This window comes from Equus przewalskii, chromosome 7 (assembly GCF_037783145.1).
Source record: "Equus przewalskii isolate Varuska chromosome 7, EquPr2, whole genome shotgun sequence".
Taxonomy (NCBI): Eukaryota; Metazoa; Chordata; class Mammalia; order Perissodactyla; family Equidae; genus Equus; species Equus przewalskii.
The window spans coordinates 80704222-80725020 of NC_091837.1; the positions used below are offsets into that span (position 1 = coordinate 80704222).

General features: G+C 37.4%; 1 protein-coding gene across 25 annotated transcripts in view; it reads left to right on the top strand.

Moving 5' to 3' along the window:
* Positions 1-20799, top strand: part of ZCCHC2 (zinc finger CCHC-type containing 2) — a 56747-nt gene that overhangs the window by 29568 nt on the left and 6380 nt on the right. For 9 of the 25 annotated variants that reach the window (XR_011542805.1, XR_011542806.1, XR_011542807.1 and 6 more), the window contains exons 6-13: positions 3344-3438; positions 5867-5950; positions 7476-7533; positions 9687-9822; positions 10935-10999; positions 11384-11478; positions 16002-16145; positions 19040-20533. Coding sequence is in view for 4 of the 25 variants with exons in the window: in XM_070630282.1 (XP_070486383.1) it covers positions 3344-3438; positions 5867-5950; positions 7476-7533; positions 9687-9822; positions 10935-10999; positions 11384-11478; positions 16002-16145; positions 19040-20533 (2171 nt within the window). In the remaining 21 variants the exon portion in view is untranslated. The remainder of the gene's footprint in view (positions 1-3343; positions 3439-5866; positions 5951-7475; positions 7534-9686; positions 9823-10934; positions 11000-11383; positions 11479-16001; positions 16146-19039; positions 20534-20799) is intronic. The other 16 variants (XR_011542810.1, XR_011542811.1, XR_011542812.1 and 13 more) reach the window with 3 other exon arrangements.

The window sequence follows — 20799 nt, forward strand, 5'->3', positions numbered from 1 at the left end:
ATTCTGAACTGAGTCTTTGTGATAAAAAGGACACTTTGGGGTCAAATGGCAAAACAGAATGGAGTCTGAGGATGAGGAGGTCGTACTTTATCAGTGTCAGTGTTCTGATGCTGGTTGTAGGAGAATGTCTTCATAGAAAATAGTAATGTCTTACCAGATGTTGGGGCATCAGATCAGCTATTTACGGTTCAGGAAAAAAAAATCTTTTTACTGTATTTGCAAGTTTTCTGTAAGTTTGAGGTTTTCTAAAGGGAAAATATATCCGCAAGTGGTCACCTTCAGAATTTCGGCTTTGGCCAAGACCACAGTTAAGAGGTATGTGTCTGACTCCTTGTTATAGCTTTTAGGGTTCTCAGCAATGATCATGTTTTGTGTTTGTGTGTCTTAAGGTAGCCTTTTTACTATAAAGATGTAATTCAAGCTGTTTGTGAATAATGCAAAGGAAGGTGTTATGTAGAAAGTCCCTAATTTCCTTTTCTGCAAATCTAGTCACTAGAAGTAGCCTTCTTTAAAAATCGCATGTAAGTTTTCAGAAATTTTCTGTGCATGCACACACCCAGAGTTTATAAATTAGTATTTCCTTTACTGTTCAAATTAAATTATCCTATACACACTTTTCTCCCACTTGCTCTTTTCATAAATATATTGGACATGGTAACACATTAGTACGTGTAAAAAGATTGCTGCTTTGTTCTTTCTTTGCTACATAATATTCCATTTTTAGCTGCACCTAAATAATTAAATTAACCAGTATATTTTTTGGCTATTTTGGTTGTTCCTAGATATTTTTAAACTGTCACCAGTAATATTACAGTGAATGTCCACATGTATATATTTTTTAACACATTTGGATACATTTAGGTATAAGATAAATTCCTAGAATTGTAATTGTTTGGTCAAAAGTTATGCCTCTTTTAGTATGCAGTATTTCCAAATTACTTCTAAAGAGGTAGCAACTCTTTTGCCACGCCTCAGCAATCATAAAATACTCTCAATTTCTCATCTTCGCCAGCCTCAAAAAGGAAGACTGTCTCATTTTAATTTGTATTTGAGTGGCCATTTGCACTTTCCATGAATGGCCTTTTCAGTCCTTTCCACTTTTTTATTGGTTTTACTGGTTTATAAGAGTTATTTGTTAGATTAAGGAAAGGAGCCCTGTTTGTCGTTATTTCTTGACCATAAAAATTAAATTTTTATGTAGTCAGTTTTGTCAGTCTTTTCTCTTATGGTTTCAGGGTTTTGTGTCCTTAGAAAGACTTTTTCTCTTCAAAAATTATATTAAAAAATTTTTATTCTGATACTTCCCTTTTTAAAAAATCTTTGGTCCCGGGGCCGGCCTGGTGGTGCAGCGGTTAATTTCACACATTCCACTTCTCAGTGGCCTGGGGTTCGCCGGTTTGGATCCCGGGTGTGGACATGGCACCGCTTAGCAAAAGCCATGCTGTGGTAGGCGTCCCACGTATAAAGTAGAGGAAGATGGGCATGGATCTTAGCTCAGGGCCAGTCTTCCTCAGCAAAAACAGGAGGATTGGCAGCAGATGTTAGCTCAGGGCTAATATTCCTCCAAAAAATAAATAAATAATAATTAAAAAAAAAATCTTTGGTCCATTTGTATGGCTAGCCCGTGGTCTCAACACCGCTAATAGGGTGTTAGGACACTCTTTCTCAGTTTGTGAATTTTAGATTATCATTTATCATTCATTCATGTCACTTAAGAAATGCAGCAGTTATAAAGGAGAAGGGAAATGGAAGTGAGAAATAGGAAGTAAGTTCATAAGTGAAGTAGAGATTGGTTTGGTACGAGACACACTGAATTTCGTTCCAAACACCTTGTAAATTAGGAAAAGGAAAATATGGCACTGAGGTGTACATTCGGGTTATGATTTAAAATGTAAGCCTGCTTTTCTTAGTCATTTAATTCATTAAGTAGTTTATGACCACTTTGATTTTGTAATATACGTGTAATTGCATCTTGCACTAAAGGACCGGGACTTTAATCTGTACGCTGATTTCAAGCCCATGCCTTTATCTCAGGTGTGGCTTAAATGCAGTGCTTGGTGTTCCCGAGTGGATAGGCAGTTGCTATTTGGAGTTGTAGGTGGTGTCTGAGCTATTTCTTGGGACTCCAGCCTTGAATTGAAGGTGTGCCTGTACTTTTGACCAGTTGTTTTGTAAATGTAAGTGGGCGGTAGGTCCAACCACTACCTTTGGATTTTAATCCCTAGCCTTAGGTAATGTGTTCAGATCTAGAAGTTTAGATTAGCTCCTTACATCATTTTTCTTCCATCTCTTCATTTCCGCCTTTAGTCTTCCTATTGAATTTACCTCCATGTTTTGAGTATCAAGAAGCAATTTTGCTTGATGTACAAGGCAACTTTGGCCCATAAGGGTCATCTCTTCGTATGGTATTTAATGATTCTGTAATTTATCTGAATGATAGGTCAGAAACCTTGGGGAGAAATTAAGAATTAAAATATTTAAATGATCATTTAAAGTAATTAATTTCAGAATTAATGGAGGGGGGATTTGTATGTTGAGCATGATGGCAGTTTAATTTACGAATACTATTTGAGTGTCATAACCTTGAAGAATTTGGTGGTATTCCCTATGAGCAAGTTGAAGCTGAAAGGCTAGATAACTTATTTAGGGTGATTCAGCTTTTGAGTGGTTGAGCTGGGTTCAGATCTATGAGTAAACTTTCCATTAGACTGTGCTGTAACTATGCATCTTTTTGCAGGGTCCCTTTTGTAGGGAGGACCTCCAGTTGAAATCTTTTAATTACATTAATAAAATATGGGGAAAGCTCGTTTTCAAAGATAACAGCTTAGAATCATACTATCATACACACTGAAAGGAATTGTCAGTTAGTTGTGCCTCAGGATGTAGTAAAACTTGTGAGTAACCCGACCGCAGCATTCCAAACTTGCCAGTCTCGTCGGGGAAGGTTCCTCCATGGTGTACCGCCAGATGATGAAAAGTAACACCTATGAAGAAGGGTAAAGACATCGCAGTTCTTTTTCTGAGTAGAACTGTGGCTGTTGGACCACTTGGGCAAAAGGCTGAAATAATACACTTTTTTTTGCCAGAATTGAAACCTTACCACTAGATTATATTAAATTAAAAATAAGACTGTTTGTTGTTTTCTTGCAAATAAGTTTTGTTGACGTTTATTCACTTCCTTCTATGGGAAATACATTAGAAAATATTCTTTTCCCTGGGAAAACAGTGTATTTTTTTATAGCTGAATTAAACTGCCACTTAAGTTTGCTTTACAGTCTTAACTGAGACTCTTGTGGATTTATATTACATGAAATTAACACATTTCTTTTCTTTTCATATGCAGGCAGCTATTTTCAACTTCATCACAAGCTTTTCTACAGAGTCAGAAAGTACACAGCTTTTTTCAGTCCATATCATCAGACCCTCTACACAGCCTCAGTAAGCGTCCCTCTGCTTCTCTGTAGAAATCTGATGTTTTTCTTGCTTGGTTTTCTTGCTTTACCACGCTGTCTTGTATGGGGTTGTCATTTTAGTTAAAGCCAAGGAAGATTGACATACAATTAAGAAATATTTGTAGTTTTTAATGAGTTTTATGCTTCAGTTTTAGAGAAAATAATGTATAAAAGCTAATGTAACAAAACAGACTGATTCCAAGGTGAAGGCCAAGTATCTGTGAGACTCGTGGACACACTGGATCCTTACGTTCCTTGACAGAGCTGGGCGACGGCTCGTAAAGATGCTGCCTTTCCTCTCATGGGCCTTGTTCCCATAACGAACTTTCCAGCCTCCCAGGCTGTAAACGTCAGCCTTATTATATTACTCTTCTCACTTTTCCTCTTTGCATTCAGTCATTTAAAGGCCGAACCATGATAGACAAAGGGCAGCTTCCTTTTTACCCCTCCTTAGCAATCAGCTTGTTGTTTGTTAGGCCTTTCTGTCATGCATAGACCATGCAAAGCCTCTTTTCTCAGATTCTGGTTTCTCACTGTACTTTGACCTGTCCCAGGATTATCTCAGAGATCAATTTGATGGTTAATTCTCTATTCAAAACCTTAAATGTTTGGTATGAAATTTAAGTCCTGTCAGGAGCGTACTTGGGCCTCATTTCTCATCCCTCAGGCTCAGCATTCACTCAGGACACCCTGCCATTTCCTGTCCCAGTGTCTCAGCTCATTCTGTACCCATACTTAAATATCCTTCCTTTTGTCACAACCTGTTAAAATCACATCTGTGTAAGACTCACTTGGAACCTCACCTCTTTCATGAAGGTTTCTCAGTTTTGTATTATGTTCCTGTAGTTCAGTTTTGCTCTCACTGATCATAATCTGCCTTATGTTTAGTTGTATGCACAGCTATCTCAGCTGCCTTTTTTAGCAAATATTTTGCCAGTAACAAAATATGTATGCTTTAGGAGAATTTCTGCTAACTTTAAGTACAGCCACTATGGCAAACAGCTATGTATTTTTTTGTCTTTTAAATCCTTCTGCTTTCAACAAAGTTGTGTTTTCCTGTACCTAAAGGGGAAAGAAAATGCATATTTTCTCAAGTCAAGATGTGAAAAAAAGGGAAAAAAATATGATTGGATATTATGACATATAGGTTAACTTTTAAAGTTTCTCTAATTGTATATGTATATATGCCTTAAATGTTTTAAATGGCTAAGTAGCAGTTAAAATTTATGACTCTTCATGAGTTGACTAAGACAAGATGAATAACTCCAGGGTTAAATTTATGTCTGAATAGTGGCAGTAGCTGTTTTTAAAGAGAATACTGATCATTCTAGAGCTGTATAGATTTAACAACCAGTCCTAACTGCTTGAACCAAGTGTAATTACTTTTTAATGAAGATCTATAAATAGCATCTCTTTAATTCTAAAAAGGCATTGAAGCACAAAGTTAAACTTCTCATTCAGATTAACAGACTGCTCAGGAAAACTCACCGAAGTAAGTAGTACATAAATGAATAATAGTAAACTCATCTTGAGAGTTTGGCAGTATTTAAATTAAGTGAGCAATGCCAAAAAGGCTGGTAGATTTTGTTTTAAGATATCAAATTGTTCTGAAATTAAAATAATATATTAAAGTACATGTTTTGAAATTGTAGAAAATCTGGTCAGGATAATGTTCACACGTGTCCAAGTTGTTTCAACAAAGAACACGTTGTCAAAGTTCATTTGCACTTACTGTTTTGAAAAAATGACAGCTCTACCTCTTTTCCCCCTGGGATAGAGAGCAACATTCACATATCCTGACAACTGAGAAAACAAATATTCAACTTCTAAATGACTTAAAATGTTGAACTCTGATTCTCACTGGTCTGTATTTTAATGGAGAAGTAATACAGTGCTATCAGAATGTGTCTGTGAGTCAGTGCTCGTCCACAAATTGCTTGTTACTGGTTTGCAATAGAGGAACAGAAACTGAGAATAGATGTGGAGAGACTTTTGTAGCGATTTGACATTGCCGCAACATTATTATTGTATTTTACAAAGATAACTGTTCACAACAGATTGGAAATTTAAGTAAGAAAAAAAACCTTACCACAGATGTTTGAGAAGCACCAATCTAAATCCGTCTCCTCATTTTGCACTTGAGCACATGGCACTGACAGATATGAAGAAATTTGTGCTAGTCCCCTGGTTCCTACAGGAAGAGCTGGCTCCATGATTCTGGGTCCCCAGTCTGAGTCCAGCTTTCAGTGCTGTGTCATCTTGCTTTCTTAAAGGTCCTAACTAGTGGAAATGTTCTCTTTACCACTAACCCTCCACTCTCATCTGCCTTGGGGGGAAAGTAAGCTTTACGGTTGTTTTCTTTGTCTCTGTTGTAGTTTTCCTAGAAAGTTAATGGTGTTGAATACTTCTTGCAGGTAACTTACAATCCTCTCTGAAAACTTCTAAGATATTAGAACACTTAAAAGAAGACACTTCAGAAGCTTCAAGTCAAGAAGAAGGTAAATGTTGATTCACCAGAATAAATCATTCTGCCTGATAACTGGCACAGGGACAGGTAAACAGACCACTGGAGCAGATTAAGGAGCTGAGAAACAGACATATGGGAAGTTGGAATGTGATGGGTGGCATTACAAATAATTGGAGAGAAAAGAGACTATTCAGTAAATGGTGTTGGCCAGCTCCCCAATCAAAAAAATATTATATAATTAGATCTTACTTACATCATGGACAAAAATTTCAAGTGAATTACAACTTACATGTAATAAAACTTAATGTAATATATAAACTGTAAAATTTAAACTTCTAAATGTTAATAATCCGGGAAGATAAGGCCTTCTTGACAAGGCAAAGCGTGACCATGGTGGAGATCTTGCCAATCTAAATTAGAACTTACATGTGACAAGAAACCAGACAATTAGAAGACATTTGCAGGATATTTACAGATAAGTACTATATTCAAACGATAGAAAGATTCTCCTAAAAATCAATGAGAAAATCAGTCTGATGGTAATATGGGCAAAAGGTACGTAGTTCATAAAAGAAGAAACTTGAATGGCCTTTAAACATGTTCAGCTTCACAAGTAATCCAGAGAATGCATATTAAAAACAATGAGGTTTTATTTCACACTCCTCAGATTGGCAAAACATTTTCAAGGATATGAAGTGATGGGAACTCTCATCCACTGCTGATGGGAGTATAAATTGGTACAACTATTATGGACAGAAATTGGACACTGTGGTGAATTGGAGGTGACGAATTTTAAGCCGCTGCCCAGCAGTTCTGCTTCTATGAAAATCATCATCAGTGTGCTCAGGGATCAGGTGCTCTTGGCAGCATTCTGTGAAATAGCAAATACCTGGGTATTTTACCTGAATGTTTTAAATGTTAATAAAGTTATAAGTAAATTGTGGCATAGTCGTGTTAGGTGGCAGTTAAAATGAAAGATATTTATCGTATATTCAAACATGCAGCACCAAGGTAGTTAAAATAAAAACATGCACTAGAATATTTTGAGTAATTAACCTCTGTAAAGGGAAGGAGTTGAATGGAATGGAGGAAGGCTGTCACTTGTTTCTGTGATAAATTGTGTTTCTTAAAAAAAAGGAGGCAAATATAGTGATATCTGAGAGGTGGATACGTTGGTGTTGGTTATAGTAATAGATATGTGTTTTTTGAATATTTGAGGCACTCTGTTTTTTCACTGGTTAAAAAAAGAGCCCAAAATGAAATGTTATAGTTTGTGGTGGCATGCTTATATTAGACTTTCATAGTTTTGGGCAAAATCAATTTGCTATTAGGTGGAACACATTTGAGAGAATATTTCCTTAAATATTAAGGAAATTCAGTCTTTTATTGTATCCCTGAAAAATTGCTTCTTTAAGGAATTTTCTGTATTGAAAAATGCTTAGAAGTGGTCTACACGGTCTGTCGACACTGTCATAGTGACATAAATTAGTAGCATCATTCTTTTGGATTTTTCCAGAAGCATTTTGTATAATAAATTGTTTTTCTCTCTACTCTAGATGTGTTACAACACACCATAATCCACAAGAAACATACTGGGAAAAGTCCCATTGTAAAGTAGGTATCTAATTCCTAAAACATAAATGTCTTTGTGTATTTTTAAATCACTGTCACATTTAATTTAATTACTGATATATTTGACTATAATCCTATCATTTTACTATTTATTTATTCCTTGTCGCACTTTTCCTGTGTTTCCTTTTCACTCGTTTCTTTTGTTTGGGTGGTTTTTCATTATTTTTCTCTTCAGTTCGGCTTGATAGTTATACATTGTTTCTTGACTCTTCTAGTGGTTTCCTTAGAGATTATATTACACATCTTCAATTTATGAAGTTCTGATATTGATTGTTCCACTCCTTAAACCATGTGAGGACTGTCGATTGCTGTAATTTCATTTATCTCCTCCTGACTTACAGACTGTAGCTGTTGTGTTTTAATTCTCTGTGTATTTCAAACCTTTTTTCACTAATCGTTTAGGTTTTATCATTCTATTGCTCTTCATTCCCTCCAGTGTTTATAAGCATCCACCTATGATCATTTCCTTTAACTGAAGAATACTTCCTGTAGTCGTATCTGCCAATGATGAATTCATTTTTTTATCTAAAAAAATGTTAATTTGCCTTCACTTTTGAAAGATATTTTTGCTGGGTATGGAATTCTAGGTTGGCAGTTATTTTCTGTTAGCACTTTGAAACTATAGTTTCATCGTCTTCTGCTCTAATGCCTTTGGTCTCTTGTATCATCTCCTGTCAGCCCGCCTTTGATATCTGCTGCAAATCACATAAAATTTGTGTGATTGCTGGCACTTCTCATGTTAGTGCTGTCCTACTGCAAGCGTATGCCAGAACCCTTTCCACCTTCTGCCTGAGGGCCCTTACTCATTCTCTAGGGCATGCTTGGCCCTTGAACAAGCACAGTCCAGAAGTGCAAGAGATTTAATTTGCCTGGAGTCAGCTCTCAACTTGTGGAGGAGCTCCAGCTTCCTGTCCACTGGGTAGATAATTCTGGAAGGTCTCTGCTGATTTGAGCCTCTCTTGCTTGTAGTGGCAGCCTCATTAAGGGACCCCCACATTCGTTTGTCCTTTCCTGTTCCAGTCTCCCCACTCCTTGCTCCTGCTTCCTGGGATCACCTCCCAAATCAACTGTGTCATCCCAGATTCTGCTTTTAGGGAGAACTCAAACTTAAGACAGCTGGCATCCATTGTTTCAATCTTACCATTGCTCTTTTGAAGTTAATGTGCCGTTCCCTCTGATTGCTTTTTAAGATTTTTCTCCTTGTCTCGTTTTCAGCAGTTTTCCTGTGATATGTTTGTAGCTTTCTTTGAATGTATTCTGCTTTTTGAGTCTGAAGCTTGATACCTTTTCATTTCAAAGAAGTCTTAAGTTATCATCTGTTCAGATATCGCTTCTGCCCTATTCTCTCGCTTCCTCTGCTGAGACTCCTGAGTACTTATATGTTAGAGTTTTCACCATGTCCCACATGTCTCTTAAATTTTTTTGCATATTCTATGTTTTTTTTCCTCTTGGTGCGCCAATCTGACGATTTTCTTCTGACCAAATTTCCTCCTCACTGATCTTTTTCATCTGTTTTCCATCCATTGAGTTCTTAATTTTAGTTTATTTTCCAATTCCAGAATTTACATTTGGTTCTTTTTTTATATTTTCCAGTCCTCTTCCCAAATTCTCAATCTTGTAGTGAGTGACCCTCTTAAGTACTGTTATTTTTTAAAGTCCATGTCCTGTAACTTCACCTTCTGGATTCTCTTTGGGTCTGTGTCTGTTGTCTGTTTCTTTTGGTTTTCAGTCACATTATCCTGTCTCTTCACCTACCTGAGATAGACTCAGTACTTAGCAACTCTTTCAAGATCAAGGTGATACCCCTACTGTATATGGTACAATGTGACCATAGCATGGAGTATACACTTGATCTTAGCCAAAAGGCCGAGAAGTGATCATAGCATGGAGTCTGAAGACAGAATGTGCATTTGTTATTAATCTCCTGAGAGACAGGTATTAATAAATAGATATGATAGCTGTGTACTGGTTTATTCTCATAGTATACTTTTTTTTCCTTAGAGCTATCACTAGGCATTATATAAAAAAACTAATGTACTGAAGAAAGGGTTACTATAATTTCTTCACTATGTGGTACAGTAGGTTAGATTATTGAGGACAAATTTTCGTACTTATATAAACTTTTCTTTTGATAGCACTACTGGTACGAGTTGTTCTCCATTGGATGGGCTCACCATGCAATATCCTGAGCAGAATGGAGTCATGGACTGGAGGAAGCAGAGCTGCGCTGCCGTCCAGCACCCGGAGCACTGTGTGGCTGTGGCTGACCAGGTACCTGGGGTTTTGTTCGTCTTCCTGCCGTGTGGTTGAAGTGCTGCTGCTCTGTCAGCGTCGACTTTTGTAAGCATTATGATGTCAGATAGGGTAGCTGGTAAGAAGAAATGAAAGAATGTGTAAGTGTTAGACTTTAAACTCAGTTGTTATATATGATCTCAGCTCTTCTGAGACCTGAAAAAATACGTTTAGATTACTTTTATGCTCAGAAACTTACTATGTTTTAATATGAGGCCTAAAATGTTGATTCTAACCAGGGATACATTAAATTGTTATACTAAATGTTTTGCTTTTGAAATAATTATTTATATTTCAATCATTGTCTTGCTATTGGTGATGTGAGTTTTGAAGGTGACCTTCTGTCATGAATAGTTGGGCCAATTTACTGGCACTCCTGAATGTAATTAGGAAGTATTTGCTTTCTTAGAAGTTGGTGTGATCAGAGAGCACAATGCTCTAAGTGTGTTCAGGTTATATGGCATGACAGACACCGGGGGAGTACATGCTGGTGCAGCTGCGGAGAAAACCTTCTGTCTAAAAAATGGATTTGTTCACCTGATTTTTATTTCTGGCCCACACTCTGATCCAGATGTTAACCTTTACTGCAGCGTGTTTTGATGAACAAAAGCATTGAAGCATATTCTAAGAAATTGTGTGTTATCTTAGTCATACTTACTTAATGGCCTGTTTTCAGTCTATCTGATTATATTTTCTCTCTCTCCTTCAATGTCTACACCTTTTCTTCTTAGAGTTACACAAGTGTGTATTGCACTGTTACCAACCTGAACTTGAAGAGGATACTAGCAAACCTGTAATGCCAGTTACATGATTGCATCTGATTTTGTGGTCAGAAGAAAGAATGCAGGCCCATTTTTAAAGCAAAATACAAAATAGATATTTTTCTCATGATTAATATTAAGTATTTGTCAGGAATATGCAAATTTTAGTGGTTCAGGTAGATAACTTCAAAAAATAGGTTGGAAATAAAAATTTGTGAGAATATACAACTAGGAATGTGTCATTTTAATGTGTGTTATCAGAATAAGAGGATACCTGTATGCCTGTGGTTCAGCTTTGTCTGTTTGATTTCTTTTGATTCTTTCCACTAGCAGTCAACTGAAAAACGAAGCTTATCTTCAATAAATAAGAAGAAAGGAAAGCCACAAATAGAAAAGTAGGTTCAATTTAATGTTGCCAGTAATAGAAATTTGTAAGAAAAGATAACATGAAGCATTTGATTATGGGCATGTTTAGTTTGTGTAGTATAAATAGTCTTTTCCTATTAGTTTTCTTCATATTTTTACTTTAGAGCTTTATTCTTTCAGTTCAAAATAAGCAACATATATAGGTGATGAAAGTAAAGCTATTGTCAAATACTCAGTTTGGAGGGGCAAAACTTTCAGAACTGTACACTAAAATGTGAATCTTGCATTTTGATTATACTTTACTAAAAAAATTTATAGAAAAATTATGAAGGGAATTTTAGTTATATTGTACTTAAGATGTTCTCTAGAAAACCTTATAAAAAATGTTGGTAACATGTATACTTTTGGTTTAGGGAGAAAATTAAGAAAACTGACAACAGATTGAGTAGTAGAATAAATGGGATTAGACTCCCCACTCCTCAGCATGCCCATGGCGGTTCTGTAAAAGGTAAGAAAGGTTTCCTTTCAAATGCTCATCACTTAAATATATTCAGCATGATAGCTATTATAGTGGGTATTGAGCTGTTGTGTCAAATCCTGATATTATACTTTTGTCCTCCATTGCTGTGAATAGCAATTTCTGAGTTAAACAGTTCTGAAGTATTAATGAAGTTAATGGAGGAAATAGAATTTAGCCGTGGAAGGTAGACATTTCCTTGGACAGTTACGCTTACCCACACCCACCTTTTCCTTCCTCTGGCAGCAGCAGTCTCCTCACTGATTTCCTTCCAAAGCCAGACCCTACTCCAGAGCACAGGTCTAGAGGACCTGGAGGAGCTTTTCCACGCTCATGGAAGCCTATACCTATTCTTGTGTAAAGGCATTTTTTAGAATCTTGTTGACTTTTTTGTGTTTTAATGACTGGTCTTTGTGAAATTTTATGAGGCTTTAAAGGAATTCAGACACTCAGATTTTTGTTGCACTAGATTTGTGTGGTTTCCATCTACCCATCATTGTTTTAAGGTCCCTTTATTTTTTGGTGAAAGATTTTGTGTTCGTTTGACTGAGAATTGTTCCTTCTGCTGGTTCATTGATAACTTTTATGTTATGTTTACCTTTACTATTAATAGTAAAGATAAAAAAAGAATAAAAGCCCACAGACCTCTAGGGGAATGTTTTATCCATGTGCGTACCTAACACATTTGTTGACTGGATTGATCCCACAAATAAGGATTTTTTTTAATTTAAACTTTATTCAAATATTAGTACATTCAGTTGTGATGCAACATACCCGGAATATATTTTTTTAATGGAGTGTGTTTTTAAACTGTGTATTTGTTTAGAGAAATTGAATATTGACTGTGAAATCATCTGGCCCACTCATTGAATCAGCTGAGCTGTCTTTAGGGGAAAAAATGACGTGGAAAAAACTGATATTCTTTGAGTATATTTTACTGTCTTTGAGGTTTTCCTGTGGTGATGACCGCCAAAAGAAGGAGGAAAAAGCTAAAATAGGAAGATAAAAGCTCTCTGTTGTAGATGATTGAAACTAGCTTCCACCAGGTCTCCCTGTCTCTGTTCTTTTCTCCTTCTCGTTCACTTCCTACACCGCCACCTTATTTGTCTTCTAAAGCACATGCTGAATTAGGTCATTCTCATGTTAAAATTCCTGTCAAATATATACCACTCTCACAAGATCACTCTGTCTCTTGTCTCTCACATAATTTGGGATCTATTGCTCACCAAATAAGTTTACAACAGTTCTTCCCCTTTTACCTTCATATTTTCAGAGGAGAAGTGCATGGAGTTTGATCTCAGACAGGAGTGGGTTGAATCTCGTTCTCTACCAGTTTCTTAGATACGTGGCCTGTCTAAAGCCTTAGTTTCTCATTTGTAAGACAGGAATAATACGTATCTCACCAGATTGTAAGAATTATGTGGGGTAACGTATGAAAAGCGCTTGGCTGGTCCTGAGCCCATAGGTGTTCAGTAAGTTAGAAGAAAACATACTCTGTGTAGGTTATTAAGAACTTTTTAGTAACATCTCAAGCACCAATTCTTTTATCTCTCTATTTTCAAATATTATGAAAGTACAACCTCAGGATTTTTGATTAAGGTAAACCTTGTTCAGTCTGTTTTCTCCTCTATCTGTATCACCAGTTTATATTTATAGAGTATGGCTATAAATAAAATGTACGTTGTACAACTTGTTTTGTTCATGTCATGTCAAATGTAGCTCAACTGTTTTCCAACTTCAACTTAAAAAAAAAAACCCTTTATTAATTTCCCTTTAAAATATATTTGAAGGAATTAGAATTAGCTTTAAGCATTCAGTAAACTCAACATATATTTGAGAATTTTTTTAATGGAATAATCGTACATATCATAAAATACAGATACTATATTGAAGCTGAAAATATTGGATCCTCTGATTCATAGGTTGTCTGGATCTTTAACTCATTCTAGTTTAAGATAAGTATTATTTATTTTTAATTTTAAATTTTAACTTGTATTTTGAGTAATAATATATTTATATAGTTCATAATTCTGAAGGTACAAAAGGGAACAAAATAAATAACTCACTGCCTCCATCCATGTTGTCTCTTTCTAGAAAACAGTCAGTGCTGTTTGTCATCTGTATTCTTTGCAGTGTATTTGCTTTTAAAACCTCAAACTTTAAATCTCTCTAATAAAGAAATGGATGCATTACCTCATCTGCATCATTAAAAACTCTGTTCCAGCGTCTCACCCATGTTTTTTCCACCCCAGTCTTCTGTCTCTGATTGTGGCACCAGAAAATTTAGGGGAATGAGGTGGTTGACCTCTCAATTTCTGTTCGAAGATTACAGTGATTTAAAAATCTCCAGCTTCCTTTAATAACCCATTGTGGTTTTGTCATCTGGTGTATTTAAATGATTCTTAAGTCTAACTAACTTCGGTTTGTTCATAAATACTAGTAACCAGGATTTTTATTGTTAGAATAGTGGCTAATGTTAAAAGTTTTTGACATGCGTGACTTCTTACCCTTTTAGACCTGAATTAAAAAGTTTATATTTCTATTTAAAAGGGCAGTTTCTGGAGTATCCTTTGGCATAGTTGCTTGATCCTCACCTTTATACCTTCTGACTCCAGAGGATCACATAATTTCTGATTATAAAAATTCCAAAGACCCTACACAATTCTGAAGCACCTTCTGGATCATCACAAAGAGAAAATTATGTTTAGTATAATTTTAGATTTATGTATTTAGTTCTTTGAAAAATGCAAATTAATATATGACAATTTGGTGATTAGAATATTTATTAGCTAATCTAAAAATCATTTTATAAATTATGTCATTTTGAGAAATAGCTGGTTTGTTTTTTTTTTCAACATATTCTGAAACTTACTCTTTGAAGTTTCAAAGACTCCACTCCAGTGTGCAAGCAGATCTTGGCTCACTCTAGCCAGTAGTTACTTTTTAGCCCATTATTTCTGGTTTGAGACTATCATATTGAATGTTTGATTTTCTTAATCTTTGAATTACTCGTTTTGTTATATGCTGGTTGAAATATTTATATGCATTATTTCTATATGTGTCACAGTTTTATGCCAGGTTGTTTGGCCACTATGGCACATTAGACTGTCTTCAGATAGCCACTAGTGTTGACTTGCATCCCTTTCCTTAGTCATGTCGTGATTGGTAATTTAGAGCCTAATATTATGTATAAGTATATTCCAGATTACTTTTCTCTAAAATTGTTACTTGCCCAAGTAACTCTGCCACTTTTCTTATAGTTTCATGAGACTGTGCAGTTTTCCCTTGGCAGTTTGTCACCCAAAAGGAATTAGCAACATCTGCATTCTTAATGACTTTATTCTTCTTCGGTATTCATCCACCATTTGAGTAGGTCATCTTTAACAATCTTAACACTCTTACAAATTCACTCCCTTCAAAAGACAGATTAGTCAGGGGGCCAGCCCTGTGGTGTCATGGTTAAGTTCATGCGCTGTGCTTCAGCGGCCTGCGCTTCATGAGTTCAGATCCCAGATGCAGACCTACACACTGCTCATCAAGCCATGTATGTGGGCAGCATCCCACATACAAAATACAGGAAGATTGGCACAGATGTTAGTTCAGGGTCAGTCTTCCTCACCACCCCCCGCCCCCCCCCCCCAAAAGACAGATTGGTGAACTAACTTGCTCATTACACAAATCATGTATTTTCTCTAACACATATTTTGTCCAAGTGATTAGTAGTTATTACCTTTTATTGGTTCTACCAGGCTGCTGTGGAAATGATTCCCTCATATATATAGTTCTTAAGATCCTTCTGGAGTCCCTTATATGAGGATTTATACATTAAACATGTGTTGAATGCTTGCTTCAAGGCAGAAGCTATGCTGGCTATGGGGTTTACAGAAATGAATAAGACAGTTTCCTAAGTTTGGACCAGTGCAGGAATGTCCAATACCTAGATGTGCCAATAATCTCTCCTTTGGCTCAGAACAGATGTAGCTGCTCCATCATGACAGATTCTGCACTTTACCCCCAAGCCCTCCTCACTGTCTGCTTGGCTTCTGGGCAGGACTCAAGGGGCTACTCTACTAGATAGAAAGTATTTTACTCTTTTTAAATACTCAGATGTAGTAATTTTAACTGAATAGGCATTTTTGGCAGTTCTATTCTTGAGTTCTTTTAAAGAATGAATTTTCCAACGAATTTTCCAATTCCAGTGACTTTTCTGAGGAATTAAAATATCTAGACTTAGAAAGTGGCTGAATGTGCTATTATTGGACAGACCCTACAAAGAACCTTAAACTCTGATTTTTTTTGAAGTCAATAAGATTGACTTGTTCTTGTGCTTTTTGTTATAAGAATGTATTTATCAATTATTTTCAATTAAAATTGTGATTTAATAATTTTTACCTAGGTCAAGAACCAGCTTTTTAGGTGATTGTAGGAAAACTGAAAAAAAAATTTGCAGCTGTAACTAATTTCTAATGGTTCAGTTCAGAAATTAACTATTTAACATGATTTTTTAAAAATAGAATTGTTATTTTTAGATGTGAATTTGGACATTGGATCTGGACATGACACATGTGGAGAAACATCTTCAGAGAGTTACAGTTCTCCATCTAGCCCACGACATGATGGAAGAGAAAGTTTTGAAAGTGAAGAAGAAAAAGACAGAGGTTTGCTCTTTGGCGGGGATGTGGGGGTAGCACAGGGAAAAGTGTATTTTCTCTTAAAGTCAGTCAAACATAAGTAATTTTGTTCCTATAAATGTCATTATTGATTTTAAATTTAATTGCTGTAAAGGGTGTCTTATAATAACTGTTGACTTAGCAGTTCCTAGCAATGTTGATTTTTTTAAAGCTTATTTCACTGCATATGAAATTAAATAGAAAGAAGATAAGCATAACACAATGTAGAGTTCCTGTAGAAAGACTGAAAGTTTGTACGTTGTTAGCTGCTTTATCCCTTACCCAGAATAGACAAGCTTTTAGTATGTTTCATTTCACATGTTGTACTTGATTTTGCAGGCCATACAAATACTCCTGTGGCTCTTAATCTAACAGTACAGATTTGGCCTCTTTGTCAAAATTGTTGAGTCCGTCTGTACGCTTGGTTGCCTTGCAGCATCCCTTTCCTGTCATTAGATAGGGTGAGTTGGTGGGTCTGTGTGGAGGAACTTGCCCTTATTCAGATAGGCTCAGTTATTAGGTGACTAAATGAAAAATCATTTAGGGCTCTCTCAAACCAGCAGGGGGAAAAATAGCCACAGTGATAAAAAGCTTTGATTATTTTTAGAATTTTGAGTACATAAAAAAGTTGCTTTGAGGGGCCACCCCCGTGGCCAAGTGGTTCAGTTTGCGAGCTCCACTTCAGCCCGGGATTTCACCAATTCAGATCCCGGGCACGGACACGGCACCGCCCAGCAGGCCATGCTGAGGCGGCGTCCCGCATAGCACAACCGGGAGGACCAACAACTAGAACATACAGCTATGGACTGGGGGGCTCTGGGAAGAAGGGAAAAAAAGGTCGCTTTGAAAAGTACATGGCTTTGTTGTTCTTGTTGGTCGTAATGGAGTTTTGTTTTGAGACTATACTTTTCAAAATCTGTACTAAAAAGGGCGAGACCTCTTTCTAAATAACTAGATGAGTCCTTACAATGCTCAGAAAATCATCTGGGACCATTTTAAATCATGGGGCCATTTGCTATGACTTAAAAAGATTTAAACAAAGCCCAATTTACAGAAATCTAATTGACTATCTGAGAAGTGTTACAGCTTCTTTTGGACTTAAATGTTTGACTCCGTACTTGTCTGATGGTACGGATATAGTTATAATGCCTTAAGGAAGTTATTAATTTGGGGGTACTTTTTGTTTTGCAAAGTTTAGCAAGAAACACCTCAGTTATTAAGAGGAGTTTGTCCTACGACCGTTTACTTATAAATTGAATCTCTTCTTTCTAGTAGATTTTATAATAGTTGGATTAATAACGCGGTTGACAGTCTGTGTCACTTCAGCAGGTTCTATTTGACCTTTCTCCAGGAAGATGAGTATGATTTACTTTTAGCAGTCTGTTTCAAAAATTTTTAACATCTTGGGGGCTGGTCCCGTGGCTGAGTGGTGAAGTTTGCGCTCTCCACTGCAGGCGGCCCAGTATTTCGTTGGTTCGAATCCTGGGCACGGACATGGCACTGCTCAGCAAACCATGCTGAGGCAGCGTCCCACATGCCCCAACTAGAAGGACCCACAACAAAGAATATGCAACTATGTACCGGGGGGCTTTGGGGAGAAAAAGGAAAATAATAAAATCATTAAAAAAAATTTTTTTAACATCTTAGCTGAATATAACTAGTTACTACCTCAATAAATAGAAACATTTTAAGTACATAATGCAATTCTGCTTATATTTATGAGCAGAAAGCTGTTAAAATAGGCTCAATATTTAATTGAATGGTCTTTGTACGTGTTATTGCAGTATCTGGGCTTATGGTATTTAAACATTGTGAATTAGATTTTATCTTTTTCCCTCTTTATACCAAAAGTCAGGAGATCCAGGGGAAGTCTAGATTGAAGTTATTTCTGTATACAAGCACAAGAGCAATGGAGTAATAGAAACAAATTCAGTACGATTGTGTATCTGCCACTTTGCTGTTTTGCATTTGGAGATATGGGAGTGCGCTGACTCATATTTGCCCTGCTTCTTGTGTTGTAGCATATTTGTTTTATGAAACTCTCTTCCCTTCCCTACCTCTAGAGATTTGAGTGAAATACCATTTCGATTGAGCTCTGTTAAATTGTATCATTTATGTAAGACAAGTATGAAGACCGTGGGTTTGGCGGTACAGAATATAAATCAAGTGAATTGCCTAAAATTTATTAAGGTTAAAAATAGCTAATTCTTTTCACAGTATGTGCTTCATTCAGTCTTAAATTAACCTTATGTTTTGTGCTCTCTCTATGGATTTTTTTTTAAGACTTTACTTTTTTGGCACAGGTTTAGGCTTATGATAAAATTGAGAAGAATGCACAGAGATTTTCCATATACTCCCTGTCCCCACACGTGTATAGGCTTCCCCATTATCAACATCTTCCACCATAATAGTACATTTTTTATCAAAGATGAACGTACGTTGACACATCATTGTCACCCAAAGTCCATAGTTTACCTAAGGGTTCAGTCTTGGTGGTGCACCTTCAATGGCTTTGGACAAACGTATAATGACATGTATCCATCATTCTAATAGCATACATAGCATACAGAGTATTTTCACTGCCCTAAAAATCCCCTGTGTCCTGCCTATTCATCTTCCCCCTACTCCCACCCCTGGCAACTACTCATCTTTCTTATTGTCTCCATAGTTTTGCCTTTTCCAGAATCTCCATATTTTTTAAGTAAAGTCCATAGAGAGCCAAAAATTTTTAAAAAATCGTCTTGGCAGGCAGGAAACTGAGGGACACATTTACTCTACTTCCAAACTTCAGAGTTCATTTTAGATATACTTAAAATTTATTTCTATCAAGAAAGATGGGAATTACAGTTGTGTTAACATCTATTTATGTTTGTTTCTCCTAGACACAGACAGCAATTCTGAGGATTCTGGGAATCCATCAACAACCAGGTTTACAGGTTATGGTTCTGTCAACCAGACTGTCACTGTCAAGCCACATGTTCAAATTGCTTCTTTAGGAAATGACAACGGAAGCCTTTTGGAAGATCCCTTAAGCTCACCCAAATATCAGCATATTCCTTTCGTGCCAACTTTACACTGTGTCATGCACAATGGTGCCCAGAAGTCTGAAGTTGTCGTTCCACCACCCAAATCTGCTGATGGCAAAACAATAGGGATGCTCGTTCCTAGTCCTGTTGCTATTTCTGCAATAAGGGAGTCCACGAATTCAACCCCTGTTGGAATACTAGGGCCAACAGCTTCTACTGGAGATTCAGAAAAACACCTTGAATTACTGGCTTCCCCTTTACCTATTCCCTCAACGTTCCTTCCCCATAGTAGTACTCCTGCTTTGCATCTGACAATTCAGAGGCTGAAATTGCCGCCACCGCAGGGATCTTCTGAGAGTTGCACAGTTAACATCCCACAACAGCCAACTGGGAGTCTGAGCATCGGATCACCAAACACTGCCTTTATTCCTGTCCATAACCCAGGTAGTTTTCCAGGATCTCCTGTTGCTACCACGGACCCCATCACAAAATCTGCATCCCAAGTGGTAGGACTAAATCAAATGGTGCCTCAGATTGAGGGAAACACAGGGACAGTCCCTCAACCTACCAATGTGAAGGTAGTTCTTCCAGCAGCTGGCCTCTCAGCTGCACAGCCACCAGCTTCCTACACCCTGCCAGGCTCTCCCCTTGCTGCCAGTGTGTTACCCAGCCAGAATTCCAGCGTGCTCAGCACAGCGGCCACATCTACCCAGTCAGCGGGTGCGGGCATCAGTCAGGCCCAGTCTACTGTTCCTCCTGCAGTTCCCACTCACACCCCAGGCCCTGCCCCAAGCCCAAGCCCTGCTTTGACACACAGTACTGCACAGAGTGACAGCACATCTTATATCAGTGCTGTGGGAAACACGAACGCTAATGGGACAATATTGCCGCCACAGCAGATGGGCTCAGGTCCTTGTGGTTCTTGTGGGCGAAGGTGCAGCTGTGGGACCAATGGAAACCTTCAGCTAAATAGTTACTATTATCCTAATCCAATGCCCGGACCAATGTACCGAGTCCCATCGTTCTTCACTCTGCCATCCATCTGCAATGGCAGCTACCTCAACCAAGCACATCAGAGCAATGGAAACCAACTTCCTTTTTTTCTGCCTCAGACTCCATACGCAAATGGACTGGTGCATGACCCAGTCATGGGGAGCCAAGCCAACTATGGCATGCAACAGATGGCAGGATTTGGGAGATTCTATCCTGTCTATCCAGCACCTAATGTTGTTGCCAACACGAGCAGTTCAGGGCCCAAGAAGAATGGGAATGTTTCATGTTACAACTGTGGTGTAAGCGGACACTATGCACAGGAGTGTAAGCAGTCATCCATGGAGGCCAGTCAACAAGGTAATCATGAGAGCGCCCCGAGGACTTGTTTTTGAGTGTGCCCATTTCTCCCCACCTTATTGATCACGGTGATTCTGTCGTAGAGAAAGAGCTGTTGTTTGTTCATGTACGGATGCTATGCTTTCGGTGACAAATCATAAGATGCAAACAGCAAAACCTAGTGTAGACCCAGGTCACACAGCACAAGGAATTTCAGAGGAATTCAATTTCCAATTAAGGAATAAACCATAAGGCACTTTTTAAGGCGTATAATGGGAATTTGCATT